We start from the raw sequence: 26,819 nt of genomic DNA, 5'->3' as shown, positions 1-26,819 counted from the left end.
GTGGAGGCCTACCAAGCAGTCTACTCGGTGGCCTCCTCCGTCCAGGTTAACTGGGTCAAGAGCTATAGCCTGGTGGTCGGGGACAGGTGGCAGGCAGGCTCCCTCCCACCCGCATTTCAAGCCATCAGGTGGAGCGCGGGTCCGCTGCTGTATCTGGGCGTTTTTCTATCTGCCGCACATCCCTCTCTGCCGGAGAACTGGCAGGGTTTGGAGACCAGGGTAGGTGAGCGGCCGCGGAGATGTACAGGACTGCTCTAGTGTCTCTCCCTGCGTGGGAGGGTGCTGGTGCTGAACCAACTAGTCCTGTCCATGCTCTGGCACTGGCTCAACACCCTGAGCCCGGCCCCAGAGCTCCTGGCCAGGCTGCAGAGAAAAGTCCTGGAGCTCTTCTGGCCAGGACTGCACTGGGTCTCTGCAGGGGTCTTGTGTCTCCCCCTGGGGGGCAGGAGCAGGGCCTGGTCTGCATGTGCAGCCAAGTCCAGACCTTCCACCTCCAGGCCCTGCAGAGACTCCTCTATAGTGCAGGTAGTCCGGGGTGGAGCCTTTTGGCGCACGACTTCCTCTGCTGCCTCCGATACGACCGGCAGCTCTTTTTCATCCACCCGAGGGGTCTTCCGCGAGACCTCTCAGAGCTGCCGGAATTCTACCAGGACCTCCTCCGGACCTGGAAGCTGTTCTCAGCAACCAGGACAGTTGTGGCCACCGAGGCAACAGACCTCCTCGCGGAGCCCCTGCTCCACAATCCAGCCTTGTGCGTGCAGGTGGCGGAGTCTCCCTCGGTGCGCCGGAGGCTGATCCTGGCAGAAACCACCAAGGTCGGAGACCTCCTGGACTATGACAGGGGGGACTGGGTGGATCCCCGAGCGCTCGCTCGGCGCATGGGGCTCTCCACCCCTCGAACCCCCCGTGCGTACTCTGGGAGGTGAAGGCAGCTTTGTCACAGCCCACTCTCGATTTCCTGCAGCAAGCCCTGTGAGAGGGTACACCTTGCCCCCCCTCACTGCAAGCCCTCCTCAAAGCTGTCGATGGAGCCAGTGGACGCCGCCCAGAGGAACTCTGCCCGGATTCGTGACACGAGGGAGGAGCGGAAATAGTCCCCACAGTCGCAGAGCGCCCCCTCGTCTAGCATCTTCCTCCTGCTATTGTCATAGTCCAGGAGGTCTCCGACCTTGGTGGTTTCTGCCAGGATCAGCCTCCGGCGCACCGAGGGAGACTCCGCCACCTGCACGCACATGCTCGGTCCAGAGCACCCGGCAGGAGTCGCCTTTGGTCGGATCCGGGAAGAACAAACTGGCGTAGAAGGCCCTGGCCCTTCCTCACATCGCTTCTGGAGCTGTGAAGGGGGTGCCGTTGTCTGCCAAAAGGCAGGTGACGTGCTTTTTGGCCCCCCTCCTTTTCTCCAGGGCATAGAGGAAGCAGGAACCATTATACATCTCCCAAAGGAGATGGATGCAGGTTCAAACAAAGGCACCATGGACCTGGTGGTCCTCGAGGGCCCGCAGTTCCTCCCGCTTCTCCCGGTACATCTCGCAGAGGGGTGGATTCTCAAGGTCAGATACTAGGCGCGCCTCAAGCTTCAAAACCTCACGCTCCAACTGCTCTATCGCCGCATCCCTCCTCAGCTGGCGCCCCGGGAGTAGTTGCGGCAGAAGAGCCAGGCGCGCACCTTCCCCAAGTCCCACCATCGCTGTGCCGAGATAAAGGCGGGCCGCTCCCCTCGCCAGGCAAGCCAGAACTCCCGGAAGGTTCGGCATCAGCCCCTCTACACGGGCCCGGACGTGCAGCAGGCCACAGGGCAGGGGAAAACAGGGTGACCACCCCAGCCGCTTGAGTGCTGAGATGGCTGAAGTACACTCCGTCCCTCCACTCCAGCTGCCAGCCAGCCTCAATGGCTGGAGTCATGTGGGTCTCCTGAAAGAATACCACTGAGTACCCCGGCTCCCGGAGGAAGGAGAGCACCCAGATCCTACGGAGACCCGTCCTACAGCCCCGGGCATTTAAGGTGGCGATAGTGATATATCTCATAGAATCATACAAGTGGAAGAGACCTCAGGAGGTCATCAAGTCCAGCCCCTTGCCCAAGGCAGGACCAATCATGATGAGGGCTTGGGCGGATCCTTGCAGGCAGGGTAATCGTCGGCCCCGCAACAGGCCACTCCCCGACCCGAAGACCAGGAAAGCATCACGGAACTTGCGGGCCCGGCCCTAGGCTGCGATGTCCTGCCTCTTGGTCTCTTTTCCCTCCTGCAACAGGGCCCTTGTGACCCCAAGGATGTGGTAGAAGTCCCCCCCAACGCTGAAGGGTGAGCTGCGCCTTACCCTTGGCCCCGCAGGTGTCCGCGAGGAACTGGCGCAGCTCGGCCCTCAGCATCAAGGGGGTCGGGGCAGCTGGGTTTTTCTGTGCCCGGGCCCCTATATGGGCCTCGCGGGCCACGGAGACGGGAAAGCAGGGATCCGATCCCCGGAGCAGCGCCAGAAGCAATGTCGCTGCACTGCCCGTCCCCATCCCCGGTGAGGGAGGGGACGGCAGAGGGAACAAGCTAGCCCCTAGGAAATTGGGAACACAAATACCACACCCTGAGGGCCACCGTGGGGGTGGCAATAACAATGGGATCGGGGGATGGTTGAGGGGGAGCGGGCATCGCAGTGGGGACAGGAGGGGGGTAGGGTCGGGGCCGGATGATAGGTCATGAGCAGAGGTGGGGATAAGGGGCGTGGTGGGAACAGAAGCAGGGCTGGGGATGGGGTTCTCGAAGGAGATGGGATCAGGGACGAGGGCAAGAACAGGAAAGGGATCAGGACTGAGGGGGACCGGAGGTTGAATGGGGTCAAGGAGATAATCCCCCAGGGGGCCACTGGACTGCAGTGCCTCCTGAATGGGGTTGGGGACCGGAGGGACGGAGGTGGGGAGAGGGCCTGCTTCAACACCGGGCTCCGATGGCTGGGCAGAGCATATGTCTGTAGCCACGGCATCGGTTGGAGGGATGTTACCTGTCGGGCCCCCAACAGGGAGGGAAGGCAACCATCCTGCCTCAGGGGTGGAGGAGGGGGCACCCACAAGCCCAGGATTTGGCCGCTTGGCGCTGGCCGTTGCCCCTGAGGGCTCGGCGGCCTCAGACGTGGCGCAGAGACAGCCAGGCCGACAGGCGACACCAGGGGCGCCCCAAGGGCGAGGATGGAGGCGGCCGCATGGGGGAGGGTGGAAGAGGGGGCGGCGCAACAGAGTCATCGCCCATACCGAGGCCCGTTGGCAGGGAGTCGTCCTCCCCCTGAGCGAGTGGGGTCAGACCCAGGGCCTCAATCTCCGTGAAGATGTATTCAAAATCCATCCCCACGGCCGCTGAGGCAACAATTACCTCGGTGGTAACAATGGGGGGCACGGATGGTACAGGGGCTGGGGGAGCTCCACCTGAGGCCTCCTTGGGGGTGCGCTCCACAGGGGGACGGCACTGTCCTTCCTTGCTGCTATGGCTTCCTCAGCTGGCGCCTCCCGCTGGTGGTCGTTGGGGGCATTCCTGGCAGCGCTGGCCCCCCTCAGTATTTTATGGAGGACGACCTTCCCACCCTCCTCGTCGGAGGGGGGAGATCGAGCCCACGGGCTGTGGCTCTGCGCTTCCCCTGGACGAGTGTCCACCCCTCTGAGGTGAAGGTGGAGGGCTGGTCAGCGGGGCAAGGCCAGGAGGTGCAGATGTTTTTCAGGGGGGTCGGGGAGGCAGGGGAGGGAGAGAGGGGGGTAGGTAAACCTACCCCTGGGGGGAGCCCTCTCCCTTACCTGGCAGTGACTGCACCACCCTCTCCGCCTTGGGCCCCACCGAGTTGGAGTTTATGGGGGTGAGGCCCGCCTGCTCGCTCGGGTGTACCGGGGGGCACCTCTGGCGCCTGAGCAGAGCTGTCGATTGGAGGAGGGGTAGCTGCGGAGGCTGGACTACCAGGGGGGCCGGCAATGTTGGGGCCAGTGCCCTCCCAGGGCCCAGGGGCATCCGGACGTCTCCTCTGACCGGGCTGGAGGGCAGTCCCTCCCGACGTGCCCGATCGCCCGGCAGAGGAAACACCGGGTCTCCCCTGTGGAGTAGTGGACCCAGTAAAGGGCCCCCTGGTAGGGCACCAGGAAGGACCCCTCCAGCGCCACGCGCCGCCGGCGGCATCTGCAGTTGTACCTGCCGGCGGAAGGCTAGAACGTGGCGGAGGGCGGGGTCCTTACAGCCCAGTGGGAGAGGGCTGTTGGTGTAAATGGGCCCCCCCAGAGTGGAGCGGGAAGGCAGCAGGGTAGCATTGGGGAGGAAGGGCGGGACGGAGGTGAGCACCACCCGTACGTCCAGGTCCTCCAGCGGTTCGAGGGGCACGTGCACGCCCCCCACCGCCAGGCCCCTCTCCACCGCCTCCTGGGCGGCGGCCTCCGAGGCAAGGAAGAACACCGCCTTCCCGTACGTTTTGGAGGCCGCCACCACGGCCGAGGCCCCCACCACCCTCACCGACGCCCGCACGTAGCTTTCGACATGGGGCAAGTCGGGGACCAGGAGGCAGCAGACGCCGTGCTTCCTGGTCAGGGAGGGGAAGGGGCCCCGGCCACCAGGGATGGAGCTGGAGGCAGCAGTCAGGGCAGACAATGCGGCAGCGGCCACCTGGGCGTACGCTCGGGGGGGCTGCAGGTGGATCCAGTGGGGGGAATGGCAGGGGAAGGAGGGGATGCGGCGGATGGCGGGGCTGCAGCGGGCAGGGTGGCCTCCGTCGCGGGAGGTTTGGCTTTCCGGGCTGAGCCTTTGCCCTTTTTCTGCCCCTGGCCCTTCTTGCCAGCCGAAGTGGTGGGCCCTCCCAAGTTGGGGAGGGAGCATTGGCTATGGCAGTGGTGGAGCCTAGACCGGGGGTTGGAAGATTGGCCGCAGTGGCCTGCGGGGTCGGTGGCACCAGGGGAACCTTGGGGTATACAGGGACAGTAGAGGGGGTGGAGACGTTCTCCATTGTGGGGGAGGGGTTAGAGAAGGCACGGATTGTAAGGAAGGGACTGGGAATCAACTTCTCCTCCCCGCCAATCAGCAGGCAGAGGAGGGGTAGGGACCAGTGGGGGCAGGGGGTGAGCCAACCACACCTCCCAGCTAAGGCAGAGGTGGGGGAGGAGGGTGCTCAATTGCGAGGGGTGTCAAGGCAGGGGTGTCAGCCACTCCTCCCCACTAAATTAGAGGCTGGGGAGGAGGGCTCCGAACTTGGGGGAAGGGGGCGACTGAGGGAAGGGAGTGGCAGCCACTCCTCCCCAACGGCTGAAGGTGGAGGAGGAGGGCACGAGAGAGAGGGGCAGGGGTGCAAGGGTGGGGGAATGGGGGGGGGGTTACAATTGGGGGGGAAGGAGAAGCAACCACTCCCTACCACTAAGTTTTTCGTTAAGGAGGGAGGGTGCTAACGGAGGAAGGGCATGGATGGGGAAACTGAGGAAGGGGGAAATTAGTAACCGCTCCTCCCTGCAAGACTGCAGCAGAGGAGGAGGGCACTAGAGGGAGGGGCAGGGATGTGAGCGGGGGCGGGGGGGGGGATGGGGAGAGCCACCACGCCCTCCCTCTGGACTATTTGCAGGGAGGGAGGGCACTAGCGGAGGCAGGGCATGATCGGGAGCCAGCAACTGCTCTTCCCTGCATGGCTGGAGACAGAGGAGGAGGGCGCCGGCAGGATGGGGCAGGTAGCAGGTGCAGGGCAGGGGCTGGCTCCTCGGCTGCACTGGGGTATGGGGGGAACTATGAGACCATTGGGGGGGTGCAGTGTACGGGGGGGCTAACTAAAAGGTGAGGGGAGGGACACAAGTGCTCGGGGAGGGGACCAGGGTGCACAGGGCAGTGGCAGAGGGCCAATGGGAGGCTGGGGAAAGGGACAATGGTGGGTGAGTAGAAGGCGGGGCACACCACAGCAGGCTAACCCAGGGTATGTCTACACTACAAAGATGTTAGTTCGAATTAACTTTCATAGGCGCTACACTAGCGCTCCGTTAGTTGGAACTTAATTGGAACTAACGGAGCGCTTAGTTCGAACTAGGTAAACCTCATTCTACGAGGACTAAGCCTAGTTCGAACTTACTAGTTCGAATTAAGGGCTGTGCAGCCCTTTAGTTCGAACTAGTGGGAGGCTAGCCCTCCCCAGCTTGCCCTGGTGGCCACTCTGGGCACAACCAGGCAAACTCTACTGCCCCCCTCCCGGCCCCGGACCCTTAAAGGGCCACGGGCTGGCTACACAGTTTGTGCCAGTTGCAAGGCTGCCAGCACCCAGCCAGCAGACCCTGCACCTGACACCTCATGAGCCAGCCACCCGATGCCCCCCAGCCCTCCCCCTCTTCCCAGGACCAGCCTGGCGGCTCCCAGGAGCCTGCCTGGGGCCACAAGAGGCGGGCGCCCGCGTGGTCTAGTGCGGAGATCGTGGACCTCATCCAGGTTTGGGGGGAAGCCTCCAATGTCCACGATCTCCGCACTAGCCACAGGAACGCGGCCGCCGCATGGCTGACAGCCTGGCCGCCAGGGGCCACCAGCGCAGCCGGGAGCAGGTCTGCTGCAAGATTAAGGACCTGCGGCAGTCCTACTCCCGGGCCTGCCTGCCAGGGGCCGACCCGGAGGCCTGCCCCCATTTTCTGGCTCTGGACCGCATCCTGGGGGCTCATGCCGTCCCTGCCCCCCGGGTGGTGATTGACCCTGGGGCAGAGGGACCACTCCCTGACACTGAGGAGGAGGAGGAGGAGGACGCTGAGAGCCAGGAGCCTGCCAGCAGCCTGCCCAGGACCCAGGACCCCCGAGGCACCCCACAGAGCCGCTCGCCTGTGTTGTCCGAGGATGGGGAGGCCTCCACCTGTGAGTACCATCGTGTTCCCCTTATGTGTACGGGGGGCTGGGGGGAGAGGGAGCCCAGGGACCGTGCGCCTGGGCCTTGCCCACCACGGAGCAGCAGCTGGGTGTCATGCAGGGGCCCTGGCCTTAGAATCATAGAATCATGGAATCATAGGACTGGAAGGGACCTCGAGAGGTCATCGAGTCCAGCCCCCCGCCCTCAAGGCAGGACCAAGCTCCGTCTACACCATCCCTGACAGATGTCTATCTAACCTGTTCTTAAATATCTCCAGAGAGGGAGATTCCACCACCTCCCTTGGCAATTTATTCCAATATTTGACCCACCCTGACAGTTAGGAATTTTTTCCTAATGTCCAATCTAAACCTCCCCTGCTGCACTTTAAGCCCATTACTCCTTGTCCTGTCCTCAGAAACCAAGAGGAACAAATTTTCTCCTTCCTCCTTGTGACACCCTTTTAGATATTTGAAAACCGCTATCATGTCCCCCCTTAATCTTCTTTTTTCCAAACTAAACAAGCCCAGTTCATGAAGCCTGGCTTCATAGGTCATGTTCTCTAAACCTTTAATCATTCTTGTCGCTCTTCTCTGTACCCTTTCCAATTTCTCCACATCTTTCTTGAAATGTGGTGCCCAGAACTGGACACAGTACTCTAGCCGAGGCCTAACTAGTGCAGAGTAGAGCGGCAGAATGACTTCACGAGTTTTGCTTACAACACACCTGTTGATACAACCTAGAATCATATTTGCTTTTTTTGCAACAGCATCACACTGTTGACTCATATTCAACTTGTGGTCCACTATGACCCCTAGATCCCTTTCCGCCATGCTCCTTCCTAGACAGTCGCTTCCCATCTTGTATGTATGGAACTGATTGTTCCTTCCTAAGTGGAGCACTTTGCATTTCTCTTTATTAAACCTCATCCTGTTTACCTCTGACCATTTCTCTAACTTGCTAAGGTCATTTTGAATTATGTCCCTATCCTCCAAAGAAGTCGCAACCCCACCCAGTTTGGTATCATCTGCAAACTTAATAAGCGTACTCTCTATCCCAATATCTACATCATTGATGAAGATATTGAACAGTACGGGTCCCAAAACAGACCCTTGAGGAACTCCACTTGTTATCCCTTTCCAGCAGGATTTAGCACCGTTAACAACAACTCTCTGACTACGGTTATCCAACCAATTATGCACCCACCTTATCGTGGCCCTATCTAAGTTATATTTGCCTAGTTTATCAATAAGAATATCATGCGAGACCGTATCAAATGCCTTACTAAAGTCTAGGTATATGACATCCACCGCTTCTCCCTTATCCACAAGGCTCGTTATCTTATCAAAGAAAGCTATCAGATTAGTTTGGCATGACTTGTTCTTCACAAACCCATGCTGGCTATTCCCTATCACTTTATTACCTTCCAAGTGTTTGCATATGATTTCCTTAATTACCTGCTCCATTATCTTCCCTGGGACAGACGTTAAACTGACCGGTCTGTAGTTTCCTGGGTTGTTCTTATTCCCCTTTTTATAGATGGGCACAATATTTGCCCTTTTCCAGTCTTCTGGAATCTCCCCTGTCTGCCATGATTTTTCAAAGATCATAGCTAAAGACTCAGATACCTCCTCTATCAGCTCCTTGAGTATCCTGGGATGCATTTCATCAGGACCTGGTGACTTGCTGACATCTAACTTTCCTAAGTGATTTTTAACTTGTTCTTTGTGTATCCTATCTTCTAAACTTACCCTCTCTCTGCATCCGGCCAGCCCCGTTGGCGGACCACCATCTGGTGGCCGTGAAAGCCTCTCTGAGTTCGGGGAGGCTGGGGCCGGCCTATTGGCACTTTAACAATAGCTTGCTGGAGGACGTGGGCTTCGTGGCATCCTTCCGGGAGTTCTGGCAGGCCTGGCGGGGGCAGCGGCCCGCCTTTCCCTCGACGCGGTGATGGTGGGACGTGGGGAAGGTGCGCGCCTGGCTCTTCTGCCGTGACTACTCCCGGGGCGCCAGCCGGCGGAGGGATGCGGCGATAGAGCAGCTGGAACGGGAGGTCTTGAAGCTTGAGGGGCACCTGGCGTCCGCCCCCGAGGATCCTCCCCTCCGCGAGGCGGACCGGGAGAAGCGGGAGGAGCTCCGGGCCCTGGAAGATCACAGGGCCCGGGGCGCTTTTGTTCGATCTCGCATCCACCTCCTTCGGGAGATGGATCGCGGCTCCCGCTTCTTCTGTGCCCTGGAGAAAAGGAGGGGGGCTAAAAAGCACGTCACCTGCCTTTTGGCAGAGGACGGCACCCCCCTCACGGATCCGGCGGAGATGCGCGGAAGGGCCAGGGCCTTCTACGCCAGTTTGTTCTCCCCGGATCCGACCGAAGCCGACGCCTGAAGGGTGCTCTGGACCGAGCTCCTGATGGTCAGTGCGGGCGACAGACCGGCTGGAGCTGCCTCTCACTCTGGCCGAGTTCTCGGAAGCCCTCCGTCTCATGCCCAACAATAAAACCCCGGGCATGGACGGGCTGACCGTGGAGTTCTACCACGTGTTCTGGGACGTCCTCAGCCCAGACCTCGTCACCGTCTGGGCCGAGTCCTTGGAGAGTGGGGTCCTCCCTCTGTCGTGCAGGCGAGCGGTGCTCGCCCTACTGCCGAAGGGGGATCTCCGCGACCTACGGAACTGGCGTCCCGTCTCGCTCCTCAGCACGGACTACAAGGTCGTAGCAAAAGCCATCTCGCTGCGACTGCCATCCTGACCAGACCTACACCGTCCCGGGCCGTAGCATCTTTGATAATCCGTACTTGGTCTGGGATCTCTTGGAGCTCGGGCGTAGGGATGGCTTGTCGTTCGCCCTCCTGTCCATGAACCAGGAGAAGGCGTTTGACAGGATGGATCACGGGTATCTCCTGGGCACCCTGCAGGCCTTCGGCTTCGGGCCCCGTTTTGTGGGTTTTCTCCGGGTGCTGTACGCCCTCGCGGAATGTTTGGTCAGGCTCAACTGGACCCTGACCGAGCCGGTCAGCTTCGGGCGGGGGGGTACGTCAGGGGTGTCCGCTGTCGGGCCAGCTGTACGCTCTGGCGATCGAGCCCTTCCTCTGTCTCCTCCATAGGACGTTGACGGGGTTGGTGCTTCGGGAGCCGGCGCTGCGGCTGGTCCTGTCGGCGTACGCCGATGACGTGCTCCTCGTGGTCCAGGACCCGGGCGACCTGGGTGGAGGCTGGGTGGAGCTTGCCAAGCCATCTACTTGGCAGCCTCCTCCGCCCCAGTCAGCTGGGTCAAGAGCTCCGGCCTGGTGGTCGGGGACGGGTGGCGGGCCAGCTCTCTCCCACCCGCGCTTCAGGCCATCAGGTGGAGCGCGGGTCCGCTGCTCTATCTGGGCGTCTATTTATCCGCCACGCATCCCTCTCCGTCGGAGAACTGGCAAGGTTTGGAGGCCAGGGTGGGTGAGTGGCTGCGGAGATGGGCAGGACTGCTCCGGTGTCGCTCCCTCCGCAGGAGGGCACTGGTGCTAAATCAGCTGGTCCTGTCCATGCTCTGGCACCGGCTCAACATCCTGCGCCCGCACCCGGAGGTCCTGGCCAAGCTCCAGAGGGCAGCTTTGGAGTTCTTTTGGCCAGGACTGCACTGGGTCTCTGCAGGGGTTCTGTCTCTCCCCCTGGAGGAGGGGGGGTCAGGGCCTGGTCTGCATGCGCAGCCAGGTTCGGATGTTCTGCCTCCAGGACCTGCAGAGACTCCTCTTTAGTGCAGGTAGTCCGGCATGGAGCACCTTGGCGCGCGCCTTCCTCCGCCGCCTCCGAGGGCTCCGATACGACCGGCAGCTCTTTTTTATTCACCCGAGGGGTCTTCCGCGAGACCTCTCAGAGCTGCCGGAATTCTACCAGGACCTCCTCCAGACCTGGAAGCTGTTCTCGGCGACCAGGTCCTTTGTGGCCTCCGAGGGAGCAGACCTCCTCGCGGAGCCCCTGCTCCACAATCCAGCCTTGTGCGTGCAGGTGGCCGAGTCTCCCTCGGTGCGCCGGAGGCTGATCCTGGCAGAAACCACAATGGTCGGAGACCTCCTGGACTACGACAGGGGGGATTGGGTGGATCCCCGAGCGCTCGGTCAGCTCACGGGGCTCTCCACCCCCCAAACCCCTCTGCGCCTACTCCAGGAGGTGAAGGCGGCCTTGCCGTGGCCCGCTCTCGACTTCCTGCAGTGGTCCGTGCGAGAGGGTACACCCCGCTCCTCCCTTCCTGCAAACCCTCCGTCCCTGTTTATCGGGCCCCTGTTCCGTGGGCCCCCCCCCCCCGGCCTTCTCATCCTTGGACCCCCAGCTGACTGGAAAAGCTGCAGCCGGTCTGTTTTTGAACCGTGCCTAGGGAACATCTGTACACGCTCGTGCTCCACACTCAGCATTTCCCTATCCTCGTGTCCCGCCCCGATACTTAGTGGCTGGACCACTTAAGACCCGTTGAGGGTGGGGAACCCCGATGGGCCATCATATACTCCACCTTAATCCCACGGCCCACAGGGGACATCAGTTGGCGGCTCCTGCCCGGAGCCGTGAGCACGGGCGTGTACCTGGCGCAGTTCACCCCCATCCCGGATACCTGCCCCTTTTGTGGAGTGAGGGAAAACCTGGCGCATGCCTACCTCGAATGCGCCAGGTTGCAGCCCCTATTCCGGCTCCTTCAGAACCTCTTATTCCCCCCACCTATTCATTTATGCACACCCTATCCGTGGCCCCACAAAGTCGCGAGACCTCCTCGTCAACCTCCTCTTGGCCTTAGCTTAAACCACCATCTATAACACCAGGGAGAGGATGCTAGACAAGGGGGTTCTCTGCGACTGTGGGGCCTATTTTCATTTCTCCCTAGTATCACGTATCCGGGCAGAGTTCCTCTGGGCGGCGTCCACTGGCTCCATCAACAGCTTTGAGGAGCAGTGGGCGCTGTCCGGGGTTCTCTGCTCGGTGTCCCCAACAGGTTCCCTTGTTTTGACCCTGTGACCCGCACCCCCTGACCGTGTTTTTCATTATTTGTCCCAAGTATTTAGTTGAACCCCAGGTCCAGTCGTCCCTCCTTCAAAGCTGGGGGAGGGGCTTTTAGAAGTGGGTGGGCTTTGCCCGCCCACTTCCTGGATTTCAAATAGAGGCTCACTACAGGACCAAAAATATAAACGCATAATAAAAAAATGAAAAATGAATATTTTCACTGTTTATTATTTATTCACAATAATAGTACATATTAATATAAATCTTGATATAAAATACTTAAGTGCCTAACTTATTGTTATTACCTTAATTACAATTTAACCAGTAGAATTTTAACAGTTGTAAAGTTTGTTTATTTATAATGTAATGAGTTGAATATAAAATTCATTTATTATGTGTGCACTTTATAGCTTTTAAATAACTAAAAAGAGAACTAATGGGAAGGGTGATGTTGTTTTGCATCACATAGCAACTTTATGTCAGGAGCATGTTGGGATTTTGCGGTTCCCAGAGACTCAGGTGCTGGGCAGAATCAAGGGTCTTCAATTCGATTCGATTCGATTCGATTCAATTCAATTCAATTCAATTCAATTCAATACTTTATTCAATGTGCACAAAGGGAGAGCCCCTGGTACTAAAATCAGCCAGAGCCCCTCGAGCAAGGAGCCCCTCCCCTTGCTGTTTTATAGCACATGGTTACAGGTTACATAACACAAACTTCTAAACCAATCAGATTCAACCTTTCCATATATGGCTTTGTTTGTCACATGCCCGCACCTCTCCAGTCCACATGCCGAGCTCACCCCCCTCCCCTTGGCCTCCCCCAGGCTGTTGCTAGGGTGGTGAGCCACAGCATGCCTCTCCATGCATACCCTTCAGCTCCCCCATTTGGTTTTGGGGCTAAGAACAATTCTTAGACCCCACTAACACCACTTCCTTGTATTTATTAGGAGCTATAATTGACCTTATCAACACTTAATTAATTACAGTTTTGGTAACAGAATTAAACAATACATTCAACCTTTAATACATAATGGTATCTACACTAAAAGTAAGTCCCCATATCCATTGCGAAAACACAACTGAAATCCATCCTCAGGGAATCTCTGTTCCCATAATAGCAAACTCTTCTATCCACGGAATCACTGTAATTGCCTTACCACTTCTTTCATAATATCTTCCACAATAGGAAGTACGAGATGTTCAAGCCAGGCTTACTTTCCAAAGCTAAATACCCAAATCCACACCAGGTAGTGGAGTCTTTCTTCACTGTTATATCATCCATTAAATTAAACATTACATGCACCATTAAGTCAGGTCCCAACATTTGAGATAGGGCTTGTCCTGACTCCATGTTTCTTATATGCAAAACCCATCCTCCCAGGATGGAACATTGGTCCCATGGGAAAGCTATATAGTTATCTCCAGCCATTATTACATACTCAGCTACACTGGTGTCTATGACATGAGAATGGGAGTGGGTGGAAGGGCTGAGCCTCCAATCCAGGAGACCAACCCACAGGAATTAACACCTCTCCAAAGATGGAATAATCATTCCAAAATGCCCATTATCAATAGAGACCACTCCTCTGCCATCATGCAAGGTGAAGACATTCAGTCTTTGAGAACTGCGGCTCTCACCCAACAGGGCACCTGTGACACGAGCAAGTCTCCTATCAGGGCTACGACTTTCATGTTAACACCATGCCAGTATGATAACACCATTCCAGACCAATGCTTGCTCAGACATTTTAGTAGTTTTTAATAGATGGCTGAGTACAACAGTGAGGACCTAACCAACTATGTTGCTGACTTAAGGTGATATCTAATTAATTAGACATGAGCCCTATTTTCACCACAATAAACGGTCATCCCTGCTACTAACAAATTTTCAACCCAGTCCCTATTATGAGATTTGATAGCTTGAGTAATGGCATTTACAACTGATCCAGTGGCTCCTCCCCAGGTGACTACATCAATAAAACACTTAATACTGAGAATGGCCCTCAAGGAGTCCATAGGGTAAACAGAGATTATTGTGCCCTATGTTGAGTGTCACCCTTGTATACTTTTACTCGTGACAGGTGCACCCAAACTGGAATTCCAGTGACCTGGGCCGCTGAAGGAGTTACCAGGAGAACCATGTGAGGTCCAGTCCAGGCTGGTTCAAAGGTTCGTTTTCTATAGGCTTTCACCAGTACTTGATCACCGGGCTGCACCTCACATGTGTCCTCTTCACTAGCCTTTGGGTCTGGTTCAGTTCGGGGGTCCTGTGAGACACACTGAGATAACAATTTGCAATATTCAACAAGCTGGTCACCCATGACATACAACTCCCCCGCTCCAATGCACAGATTTCCTGGCGTCCTCATCGCCCGCCCTGTCAGCATTTCAAAAGGAGATAAGGAATGTGGATTAGTAGGACTGGATCTCATAGACATGAGAACCACTGGTAAATTGGTGACCCAATCTTTCCCTGTAGCAGAAAACATCTGTTTGGTTAGTTTGTTTTTAATGGTTCGGTTAGCTCTTTCTACTAATCCCGAACTCTGGGGATGGTAGGGACAGTGGAATTTCTGTTTGATCCCCAGTGACATGCATACTGTTTTCATCACCTTCCCTGTAAAGTGGGTACCTTGGTCACTATCAATGAAGCATGGAAATCCCCATCGGGGAATTATTTCAGTCATCAATATTTTAGCTACATCAGACGCAGTGGCCTTGGCCACTGGGAAAGCTTCTACCCACTTAGTAAAGTGATCCATGATCACCAGAACATATTCTTTCCCTCTGCACCTTGACAGAGGTCCAATGAAATCTATTTGTAACTGTGTGAAGGGCTGTGTTGGTCTTGGCTGATGTTGCATTTTCATTTTCACTGTGGGAGCAGAATTACATTGAGCACATGTTACACACCTCCTCACATAATCATGCACATTTGCATTAAGCTGAGGATGCCACCAGGTGTCTGACATCCGGTGGATCACCCTCCGTGCTCCATCATGTCCCAACATGTGATATATTTGTATCATAGTTCCCATCAGCACATTTGGTAACACTAATGTGTTTCCTGGGCCTCTCCAAGTGTTATCATCACACAGTTTGCCCCCATTATCCATCCATAACCACTTTTCTGCCCTTGGTGCAGCATGTTGGATGTCCTGTAATTCAAAAAAGTTTGGGGTTTTTATGAGAGGCTGTGTTGCAGCAATCAATTGCATCTCTTTACCTTCCACTGCTGCTCGTTTAGCTAGTTCGTCTGCTCTTCGGTTCCCCTTACTAGGAGGGTCTGTCCCTTTTGTGTGGGCCCTCACTTTTATCACTGCTAATTCAGTAGGTTTCTGCATGGCTTCATGAAGTTTCTCCACTATTCCCCCATTTTGTATTGGGGATCCTGTACTCGTCAGGAATCCCCGATTTACCCACAAGTTAATATAATCATGTACAACCCCAAACGTATATCTAGAATCAGTAAATATGTTTACAGCATGACCTTTCACAGCTTCACATGCTGCAACTAATGCCTGCAGTTCTGCTACTTGTGCAGATGCCCCAGGCAAACTGCCGTGTGCCACCAGCTGTCCATCTTGAGTACAAACGGCCCATCCTGTGTGTTGCTTGCCATCCACATAGAAGGAAGAACCATCCACATATAGGCAAGGGGCACCAGGTATTTCAGTTTCTTTTACCAATGGAACATCCATGGGCTCTTCCTCAAGGCAACAATGATGTGGGTGTCCCTCATCTGGGGTAGGCATGAGGGTAGCAGGGTTTAACGATGATGCTCTTTGCAGATGTACCGAAGGCATTAGCAAGCTCGTTTCCCATCGAGTCCATCTTGCCACATGGACTGCTGAAGATTTCTTCCCTGATAAAATAGCAAGGACAGCGTGAGGTACAACAATATTTACATCCTGTGAACCAATAAGTGGTGTGGCCTGATTTAGGGCCATAGAAGCTCCTTCCACTGCCTGAAGGCATGGTGGCATTGCTTGAGCGACAGCATCTAGTTTAGAAGAGTAGTATGCTACTGGGCGCTGTTTGTCCCCATGTTTTTGCGTTAATACTGCTGCCATATGTCCCTCACTGACATGCGTGTACAATGTAAAAGGCATTAAAGGATTAGGAAGTCCCGACCCTGGGGCAGTACTTAGCCTTTTTTTCAATGTGGTAAATGCCTGTTCACAGTCAAGTGTCCATTCAATTGCCTCATGTGGTCCACCAGCACCCTTCAGGAGATTATTAAGAGGCTGGACAATCCTTGAATAATTGGGGATTTGAGTTCGGCAGAAATTGAATAGCCCCAACACTTTCCTAACTCCCCTGACCGTAGTTGGTCGTGGGCATGCATTAATAGCCTCAGTGCGGTCAACAGTTAAACGCTTGTACCCTTTGGATATTAGGTACCCCAGATATGATACTTCCCCCTTTGCAATCTGAGCCTTTCTAGCATTACATTTTACCCCACTGTCTGCCAAGTGCTGCAGGATCACTTCTAAGTCTTTCATGTGCGTTTGGCGATCTGGTGAGGAGATAAGAAGATCATCAACATACTGTACAACACAAGAAGCCATGTCTGGCAGCTTTGCCAGCACATCAGCTAATGCTCTATGAAACAAAGTAGGTGAGTTATGAAAACCCTGGCTTAGGCGAGTAAAAGTATATTGCTTCCCTTTAACAGTAAATGCAAACCAAAATTGACTGTCAGGGTGCACAGGACATTTTGCTTTTACCATGGTGAAAACATCAAAAGCATGCAGGCCTCCCACGACCATCCACTCCTGCACCTTTTCCCAGAAGGGTAGGTTTGGGTTATTAAGCTGCAAAGATGGCAATTCTTTTAACATGCTCCGCAAGTCAGATGGACTCATAGGAGTGTGCTCTAGGCGACTCACAGTAGCAGGGTCCCCTTCCCCTTGATTAGGATTAGGGACAGTGTGCACTCTCACTGGAGCCATAAAACCAGACTGATATCCCCACATACCACATGTAGGGTCCAAAGGTGCTGAGGGACAAGATCTCTCTTCCTGCAAGGCTGTTTCTTTATAGTTTTTTGCTTCTGTTTGCAGTTTTTCTACCTCTGCTTCTAACTCTCCTATCCTTCCTTTTAGCATATCACACTTTCTAACCAGCTGTTCATAATCAACAATTAAACACATGCCAGCCAATTTGTCCTTTGATAAATATTGTGGTTTATGCACAAAATCAGTATTGCCCACTTGTAATGGGGGTTTGTCATCCTTCTTTCTTTCAGTCACACAGCCAAGATATCTCAACAAGAAAACTAATAAACTTACTGCTACAATAGTGATAAAAGCACTAATTAAACACTCTTCATATTGTGGATCACTAAGTCCCTTCATCTTACCCTTTTTTGTAAACCTAAATATCCTCCAATCTCAAAATCTTTAAATACACTACCGTTTACAAACTAATAACAATTTCCAATTAGGAGATCTGGGCCAGCCAACACATTAACTAGAGGTACTTATGGCTATACCTGCCCCTACATTAACTGTTGGTCCTTATGGCCTCTTTGATTTCCCACTTCAACAACACTTAGTCAGAGGAACTTACAGCTTAACCCGCCCCCACACTAAGTACAGTGTCTTAAGACTGCAACCAAAATGTTACAAAACTGCAACAAACCCCTTAAATTCTCCAACACCCAGTTTCACTTACTACAAAAGGTGTGAGAGTCACCAGTCAGGTCAGGGACACACAACCAAATGAAAAATGAACAAAATCACCCTCCAACTTGATTGTAGGTCTTGATCCTGAAGGATATTTCTCACCCTGCTCGCTGCGCCAAGAAACTGTTGGGATTTTGCGGTTCCCAGAGACTCAGGTGCTGGGCAGAATCAAGGGTCTTCAATTCAATTCGATTCGATTCGATTCAATTCAATTCAATACTTTATTCAATGTGCACAAAGGGAGAGCCCCTGGTACTAAAATCAGCCAGAGCCCCTCGAGCAAGGAGCCCCTCCCCTTGCTGTTTTATAGCACATGGTTACAGGTTACATAACACAAACTTCTAAACCAATCAGATTCAACCTTTCCATATATGGCTTTGTTTGTCACATGCATGCACCTCTCCACTCCACATGCCGAGTCACCCCCCCTCCCCTTGGCCTCCCCCAGGCTGTTGCTAGGGTGGTGAGCCACAGCATGCCTCTCCATGCATACCCTTCAAGCACAAGAAAGTTTTATCCTCAAATCTGGTTCAACATTCAATCTATTTCTATATTTATTTTTGAAGAAAACCAAAGACGAGAAACTCGTTTCACACTTATATGTTGTGACAAAAGGCATTAAGAATTTGACTGCTTTCTCAGATGAATGTGAATATTCATTTCTACAACTCAATCAAAAATCAATCAAGGAGAGTTTATCAAAGTTCTCTTTTAAGGCAGAGTCACAGGAAAGTTCAATTAATGAATCCACTTCTGATGCACTCAATTGTAGTATTTCTTCATGTTTGGTGTCAACAGTAAATGGGTTCTTAATCCACATTTTACTAGTGTCAATTGGAGGAAAATATTCATTTAAGCTTGATGTTAGCCCCAAGAGATGTTCTTTGATTGCTGCAGAAATCGCATCTGAGATTAGTTTCAGCATATTTCTCTTGTAATTCAGTTGAAGTACAAAAAGATTTAAAGTTTCTCTTGTTAACTCGCTGTGCCCATAAACAAAGTTTTTTAATTGTTGCTTAATCTTTTTCATCAACTTTGAAAATATTAATTTTAGTGCCTTGTAAATTCAGACTTAACTCACTTAAAAGACAAAATATGTCACATAAGTAAGCCACCATTGTGAACCAATCAAATTCATGAAACCTGTCTTTAAATTTAAATATAACATCTTTTGCCGATGGAGGGTGTCGGCTCCAGGAACAATAAAACTTCATCCTTCATTTCAAAGAGTCGTTTCAAAATGTTTCCTTTCGACAGCCATCGACTCTCACAGTGTAGTAAGAGATGCTCATGTTCACTTCCTAATTCGTTGCACAAAGCAGTAAAGATTCTGGAATTCAAAGGACGAGCTTTTATATAATTTATAAACTTCACACATTCTTGAAGAGTGGAACTCAAAAGTGATGGCATAGTTTTCACAGCTAGTGCCTCTCTGTGATTACTGCAGTGCACCCATACACAGTCAGGCACTACAGCTCGAATCTGCAGAACAAGCCCAGTGCAAGACCCTGCCATTGCTCGAGCCCCATCACTGCTCAGTCCAACACACTTTTTCCAGTCAATATCGCTTTGAATAATAAAATCATTGATTAGCTTAAAAATGTCGGCAGCCGTTGTTCTTGTTGGAAGTGGTTTACAAAATAAGAGATCGTCTTGAATGGAGCTTTCATAATCATATCTAACAAAACACATCAAATTGGCAGCATCTGCTATATCAGTGATTTCATCCACTTGTAATGCAAAAAACTGACTATTCTGTAGTCGATGAATGAGCGTTTCTTCAATATTTTTTGCTATTTCTTCAATTCTACGTTTCACTGTATTGTTGGATAAAGACAGAGAACCCAACTGATTTCCCTTTTTTCCTCCATAAATACGGGATGTAATACTATTCAATGCAGGAAGTATTAACTTTTCACCAACAGTATGTGAATAACCTGTCTCGGCTATTAGTTTTGAAACTTCATATGAAGAGCCCATTGAAAGTGTACTTTTCATGCTTTTTTTTTTAGCAAAAGCTAATTCATTTCTCTTATTTATGAAAAAAATCTATGGGCTTACTCACGTATTCTGGATGTTTGCATTCCAAATGGCGTTTCAGTTTTGATGGTTTCATGCACTAGTTGGATAGTTGTGTGTGACAGATTAGGCATAATGGCAAGTGATTATCACTACCAACACTTCTAAAACCAAATTTCCAATACTCGTCGGAATAATTGCGGGTCCAAGAAGTTTTTATCTTCTTATTCTCACTTGTATTAGGCTGCACATCATTCGAACGTTTGTTAGTTGTATTTCCAGTCACATTCTTCAGCCATTTATCCATACTGAAGATGAAAACGAGAGGGTATTTAATTGAAAATAAACAAAGAAAACTTAAGCAGTTAACCTAAAAAGACGTACACGTTGTCGCACCATGCAGAAACAAACCAAGACTGCTGTGTCATGTGACACGAAAACCAATGACACAGGCTCGGCTGCACAAAAGTGCGCGTGCATCACGCAGGAAAATACTAAATGTACGAAATTAATAGGATCATGCACGATAATTTGTATATTTTCTAAGGACCAGTATTTTTTTTTCCAAGGAACGGTACTGGGCTGTGGACCACACTTTGGGAAACGCTGATCTAGAGAAAGGGGTAAACAGTGAGGTGGCAAAATTTGCAGATGATACCAAACTGCTCAAGGTAGTTAAGACCAAAGCAGACTGTGAAGAACTTCAAAAAGATCTCACCAAGCTAAGTGATTGGGTAACAAAATGGCAAATGAAATTTAATGTTTTTATATAGAGACGACAAGATAATTTTCTGTCTTATTCTCTATCCCTTTGGATATGTCTACACTACAGCATTATTTTGAAATAGTTATTTCGAAATAACGCGCCTACACACAAAATGCATTTCAAAATAGCATTTTGCTATTTCGAAATAGCACGTCCACACTGATAGGACGCTGAATCGCATTTAAGGCCGGCCGGAACCGGTTCTGGCAGGGCATCAGGTCAGGAGTTACTTTGTGTGGCTGCTGCCTGAGGCTGAGACCTGTGCTTAAAGGGGACCCCCCCCCCCGACAGCCGGTTCTAAGGTTTCCCTGCTTGCTTGCCTACCTCGCTGAGGGACAGCAAAGCATTTTTTTCCTCTGCGTGCTCTGGTTACCCTCACTCAGGACACCACAGCACTCTGCAGCATGGAGCCGGCGCCACCCCAGGGCACTCTGCTGCTTCTCCTGGACATGTTGCTGCAAGCCTGGCAGCACTTTCTGCAGGCAGTAACAGTCTCCCTGGTGTGCCCCACTGGGGGCTTGTGCCTCATTCCTCCCTCACGTCCTTCCACTTACCCCTCCCTAACCCCCCCTTCCTGCTGTACAATAAAAGACGTGTTCATTACAACAAAGCCTCTTTATTGAACAAAAATGGGGTGGGGGGAGAATGAAACTGAAGTGAGACTGGGGAAAGAAGGTGGCAGAGGGGAGGAGGGAGGGTGGTAGAGGAGAGGGGGAAATCGGGAGGAGGGAGCTGTCAGGGGGAGGCAAGGGGAGAAGCTCAGGGCTCAGGCTTGGGGGTCTCACCAGCCCAACTGTCTCCCAGCACCGCGGATGCGGGGGCCTCGGCAGCCCTGGGGGTGTGGGGAGGAAGAAGCGGGAGGGGGAGGAGGAGTGGGAGAAGGAGCGGTAGCTGGGGAGCCAGCAGGGACTGGAGCAGCAGGAGGCAGCAAGCTCTGCCCCAGGGTCTATGACCACCTGGGGAGCACAGACCATCCTGCCCCCCAAGATGCAGCCCACTGCATCAAAATAGGGGCAGGGGTTTGGGTCTGCCCTTGGTTGGGAGCTGCCCCCTGTGGCCCTGGAATACGCCTGCCGCAGCACCTTTATTTTCATGCTAACCTGCTCCTGGGTTCGCATGTGGCCTTTGGTGGCCAGGCTGGCAGCCATCCACCTGTAGACGGTTGCGTTCCTCCATTCTCCATTTACTGCGGAGATCATGGATGTTGGAGGCATCCCCCCAAACCTGAATTAGGTCCCCGATCTCCGCACTGGACCAGGCAGGCGCCCATCTTTTCTGGCTCCTGGCTGCTGGCAGACTGGTCCTGGGGAGCGGTGGAGGGCTGGCTGGCACTGGCTCCCTGGCTCATGCTGTGGCCACTGGGCCAGGGATAGCAACTGCTGGTGCTGGGCTGGCAGGCTTGAAGCTGGCACAGGCACTGTGGCCAGAGTCTACCCCTTTAAGGGCTCCGGGGAGGGAGAGGAGTTTTCTTGGTTGTGCCCAGAGTGGCCACCAGGGCACCCTGGGAAGGGCTGGAGGCCCCCTATTTTGAAATAAGCATCTACACAGCACTTCATTCGAAATAGCAATTTTGAAATTGGCGCTATTCCTCGTGGAATGAGGTTTACCAATTTCGAAATAAGCCCTCCGCTATTTTGATTTAATTTCAAAATAGCAGTTTGGCTGTGTAGACGCTGGTAAAGTTATTTCGAAATAACTTTACTGTGTAGACATACCCTTAAGTTAATAATTCCTAACATTGTTTGCTTTTTTGACTGCCGCTGCACACTGAGTGGATGTTCTCATAGAACTATCCACAATGACTCCAAGATCTCTCTTGAGTAGTTGTAGCTAAATTAGTTCCCATTATATTGTATGTATAATTGGGATTATTTTTTCCAATGTGCATTACTTTACATTTATCAACATTAAATTTCATTTGCCATTTTGTTGCCCAATCAATTAGTTTGGGGAGATCTTTTTGAAGCTCTGCACAGTCTACTTTGGTCTTAGCTGTCTTGAGCAGTTTGGTATAGGAATATGAGTTTGTGGAATTTTGATTAGTCACCAGACAATATGGTTGCCCAAGGTTAGATTAAGACACGGTCTTATGCATAGGGCCCTGGCTCCAGGAGTCACGCAATGACATTGAAAGCTAAACTGCTTTAGAGATCCCCCTTCTACTCCCAAACAGCTTGGCTACGTCTTCACTGGCGTTCTTGCGCAAGTAAATTTACAGCATCGGAAAACAGGGCTTCTTCTGGAAAAGTTATTCCTCTCCCCATGAGGAATAAGCCCTCTTGTGCAAGAGGCCAGTGTAGACAGGCAACATGAATTTCTTGCGCAAGAAACCCCTATGGCTAAAATGGCCATCAGAGCTTTCTTGCGCAAGAGAGCGTCCACACTGCCATGGATGCTCTTGCGCAAACGCACATGCTAGTGTAGACGCGCTCTCGTGGAAGACTTTTTGCACAAGAACTCTTCCGCAAAACAGTCCTGGCACAAGAAGCTGCCAGTGTAGACGTAGCCCTTGAGAATGGGAGGAGACAAATTAAGTAAAATGCAGACAGTCATCCTAGAGTGTTTTGACTACTGGAGAGAAGGTTATCAGTACATTTCAGATGAAAAAAAAATCTCAAACAGTACAGGAGAGAATGTGATCCAGGAACAAGAAGTGCCTCTAAATAGGAGACAGAGCAGAGAGGGTGAGAATATGAAGTTGTGGAGCTTTGAATGGGCACCAAATGACATAACTGCCCAGGGCTGGATTAAGACAAACTTGAGTCTAGCACTCTGGCTCCTGGAATCACAAGACAACATCAAAAGCTACACTTGAGGTAAAAAAAAAAAAAATGCTTCTCAACCACATGGCATGAGAAGGACAATTTAAGCACAAAATAAGCAGCTACCCTAACAAACATGGCAGGAAAGTGGGGAAAAAACAGAAGAGGGGTAGTGAGACTAGATTCAAGAAAGTATGGACAGTGAAGTTTCTACAAAATTTGAACTGGCACTACAAACACTTTTCTTTACACCGCTTCCAGGATCAATCACCTAATAGAAAAAGGTGTTCAGTCACTTATTTCAAAAGACTTGGTATTTCAGGAAATAAATGTACAGAAGAGATGGGTGTACATTTTTATTAAGAAAATCTCAAAGCAACAACACATTTAGGAGTTAAAATATTTTAAGAATTGATGCTTTTCAAAATAAGCTACCAAGCATTTTCTGATTGAACTGAGCGTCTGTATCACAGGCTCCGAGAACAAAGTTAGTGTATCCAGCCACCAATGTGGAGCCATGGGTTTATTTAAAAGAATGCAGTTGATTTCCCCTGCAGCTTTATGCTTAGCATTTAGATACCACGGTTACCATCCAAATACCAGCACTTACAGCACAGAAAATTCATTTGAGATATAAATAGCTCACAATTGACCATGCTTAAAATCCAGCTGCAATCAGTCCACAATAGCAAGTCAGACAAGTATGCTATTTTCCTAAAATCATTTACCATCACTGAAGTATTAAGACCATACTTATAATGCAAACAAATCCAGTGCATTGTTTCACAACTTGCCAGATTTACAAAATTCCATCACATCGCCTTCCCACAACAAATTGTTTACAGTGTCACTGATTTTCAAAACAGAAAAGAAAATGATTACATTTACTGAATGCAATTTCACAACCCCATGTTGTAGCCCGAAGTTTGTGTTCCATTGTGCAAAACACAGAGGTTTTCCACTGCCTATATTTAGTCTCTGGGGGTATGTCTACACTACAGCACTAATTCGAACTAACTTAGTTCGAATTAGTTAATTCGAACTAAGCTAATTTGAATTAGCGCATCTAGACCTAAAAACTAGTTCGAATTAGCGTTTTTCTAATTCAAACTAGCATGTTCACACTGAGTGGACCCTGAACTGAGGTTAAGGCTGGCCGGAAGCAGTGCTGGCAGGGCATCAGAGGAGGACTTAGAGCGTGGAGATGCTGTGTCAGGCTAGCCGAGGGCTGTGCTTAAAGGGACCCGACCCCCACCCCGGACAGACAGTTCTCGGGGTGTCCCGCTTGCAAAGCAGTCCTGGCTTGGAGTGCCCTGAGTGCCCACACTCGGCACATCACAGCACTCAGCCATCAGCCCGGCTGCACTTGCCACAGGCTGCCACCTGGAGGGGGGGGTCAATCAAGGGGCTTCAGGAGAGCTTCGACCCCGAGGAGCCCGCAGAGCCACCCCAGTCCTCCCCATCGGGGGCTCGTGCCCCATTCCTCCCTCACCTCCTTCCACTTACCCCTCCCTAGCCCCCCTTCCTGATGTACAAAATAAAGGACAATTGTGTTCAAAAATGGAATCTGTCTTTATTGAACAAAACTGGGGGAGACTGGGAAAAGGAGGTGGGAGAGGGGAAGAGAGAGGCTGGGAGAGGGGAGGGCAACTAAAATGATCAGGGGTTGGGAACAGGTCCCATATGAAGAGAGGCTAAAGAGACTGGGACTTCTCAGCTTAGAAAAGAGGAGACGGAGGGGGGACAGGATAGAGGTCTCTAAAAGCATGAGTGGGGTGGAGAGGGTGCATACAGAAAAGTTCTTCATTAGTTCCCATAAAGAAGGACTAGAGGACACCAAAGGAAAGGAATGGGTAGCAGGCTTCAAACTAACAACAGAAAGTTCTTCTTCACAAAGCAAATAATCAACCTGTGGAACTCCTTGCTGCAGGAGGCTGTGAAGGCTAGAACTAGAACAGAGTTTAAAGAGAAGTGAGATAAAGTCATGGAGGTTGGGTCCATGGAGTGGTATTAGCCAGGGGGTAGAAATGGTGTCCCTGGCCTCTGTTTGTGGAAGGCTGGAGATGGATGGCACGAGACAAATGGCTTGGTCATTGTCTTAGGTCCATCCCCTCCAGGGTACCTAGTGTTGGCCGCTGTCGGCAGACAGGCTACTGGGCTAGATGGACCTTTGGTCTGACCCAGTACGGCCATTCTAAGCTCAGGGCTCAGGGTTGGGGGGTCTCAGTGGACCCCCTTGATTTTCATGCAAACCTGCTCCTGGGTGGCCAGGCTGGCAGCTCTCCTGCCCTAGCCGGCCACTTTCCTGTGCCTAGTGCAGAGGTCGTGGATGAGGTCCACGATCTCCGCACTAGCCCAGGCGGGCGCCCGCCTCTTGCGGACCTGGGCAGGCTCCCGGGAGCCGCCAGCCTGGTCCCGGGAAGAGGGGGAGGGCTGGGTGGCAGCGGGTGGCTGGCTCGAGCCGTGCCAGGTGCAGGGTCTGCTGGCTGGGTGCTGGCAGGCTTGCATCTGGCACGGGCACCGTAGCCAGCCCGTGCCCCTTTAAGGGCTCCGGGGCCGGGAGGGGGGCAGAAGAGTTTCCCTGGTGGTGCCCAGAGTGGCCACCAGGGCAAGCTGGGGAGGGCTAGCCTCACACTAGTTCGAATTAAGTGGCTACACAGCCCTTAATTCGAACTACTTAATTCGAACTAGGCTTAGTCCTTGTGGAATGAGGTTTACCTAGTTCGAATTAAGCGCTCCGCTAGCTCCAATTAAGTTTGAACTAGCGGTTCGCGTGTGTAGCGCCTATCAAAGTTAATTCAAACTAACAGCTGTTAGTTCGAATTAACTTTGTAGTGTAGACATACCCTGGGAGGGGGAGATAAAAGACTCAAATGTAAGCAGTAATACATGAGTTAGGTGCACCGATGTATTCACTGTAGGATAAAGCCAGGATGTGGTGGAAGATGAGGCGGTGGTCTTTGGAGCAGTGCTGGAGGGTACTGTGATACTAACTGAGATGGGTATCCTGATTGTGGCATTTGAACTGGAGACTGAACTCCCACTCGTGGAGGGTATGGAACTCGTGGATAAGGAAGAGGTGGTCCTGAACCCATTGCTGCAGTAAATGGAGTGGGTAGGCGTCCTGCTGGGACTGATGGAGGAGATGGGAGTGGTATTTGCTGCGGCATAACTGAGGGAGGAGCGTTTGCATCTGAAGAGTAGCAAGTTTGAAGTGCTGGTGTTGTCTCAGGTACTCTTGGCCGAGGCTGCTGCTGAACCTGTGGAAGTCTCTGTCCCTTAAGCACCATCTCTTGAAGTTTCTCGATTTTTACACGTCGCAAATGAGCAAGTTTACGTTTGCTCTGGTATTCATCAATGAATGAATCCAACGATACTTCACCATCAAGAAACTTTTTTGCCATATTCTGTCAAACATTGAATAACTCTGTTAGAAAGTAATATGTTCTGAACGAAACAGAAATAGCTTATAACAGCATTGTCTCTATTTTCCTGTCATTTGTTCCAGCTTGCACAAGGAAAACAGAAGAGGGTATACTTTACAATTCTAAGACATGTTTTTCTCAGTTATTTTTTAGTTCATCTCTTTCCAGCTCTCACTTTGTGGCCATGCCATGGTAGCAAGAACATTTAAATCTGGCTCTTGCTTATGAGGGCTCTCATGTTTCCCTAAACTCTGGAAGCAGGTTCAAGAGTCTTCCAGATGGCTGGCCAAACCATTCAATTTATGATTCAACACAGCTTACATGGACCAGCACACGACTTAGAACTAGGGATGTAAAGGGTTAACTGGTTAACCCGTAAGC

At 51.9% G+C, this 26,819-nt stretch overlaps 1 protein-coding gene across 1 annotated transcript in view; it reads right to left on the bottom strand.

The window, feature by feature from the left end:
- Positions 1-22,742: 22,742 nt before the first annotated feature.
- Positions 22,743-26,819, bottom strand: part of LOC102448546 (vacuolar protein sorting-associated protein 37B-like) — a 71,779-nt gene continuing 67,702 nt past the window's right edge. Inside the window, exon 4 of the mRNA XM_075918560.1 lies at positions 22,743-26,420. Coding sequence (XP_075774675.1) covers positions 25,926-26,420 — 495 coding nt within the window. The 3' untranslated portion in view covers positions 22,743-25,925. The remainder of the gene's footprint in view (positions 26,421-26,819) is intronic.

Source organism: Pelodiscus sinensis, unplaced genomic scaffold, assembly GCF_049634645.1.
Source record: "Pelodiscus sinensis isolate JC-2024 unplaced genomic scaffold, ASM4963464v1 ctg42, whole genome shotgun sequence".
NCBI lineage: Eukaryota > Metazoa > Chordata > Testudines > Trionychidae > Pelodiscus > Pelodiscus sinensis.
The sequence above is the reverse complement of the archived record's forward strand: the minus strand, read 5'-3'. Positions and strand labels throughout refer to the sequence as shown.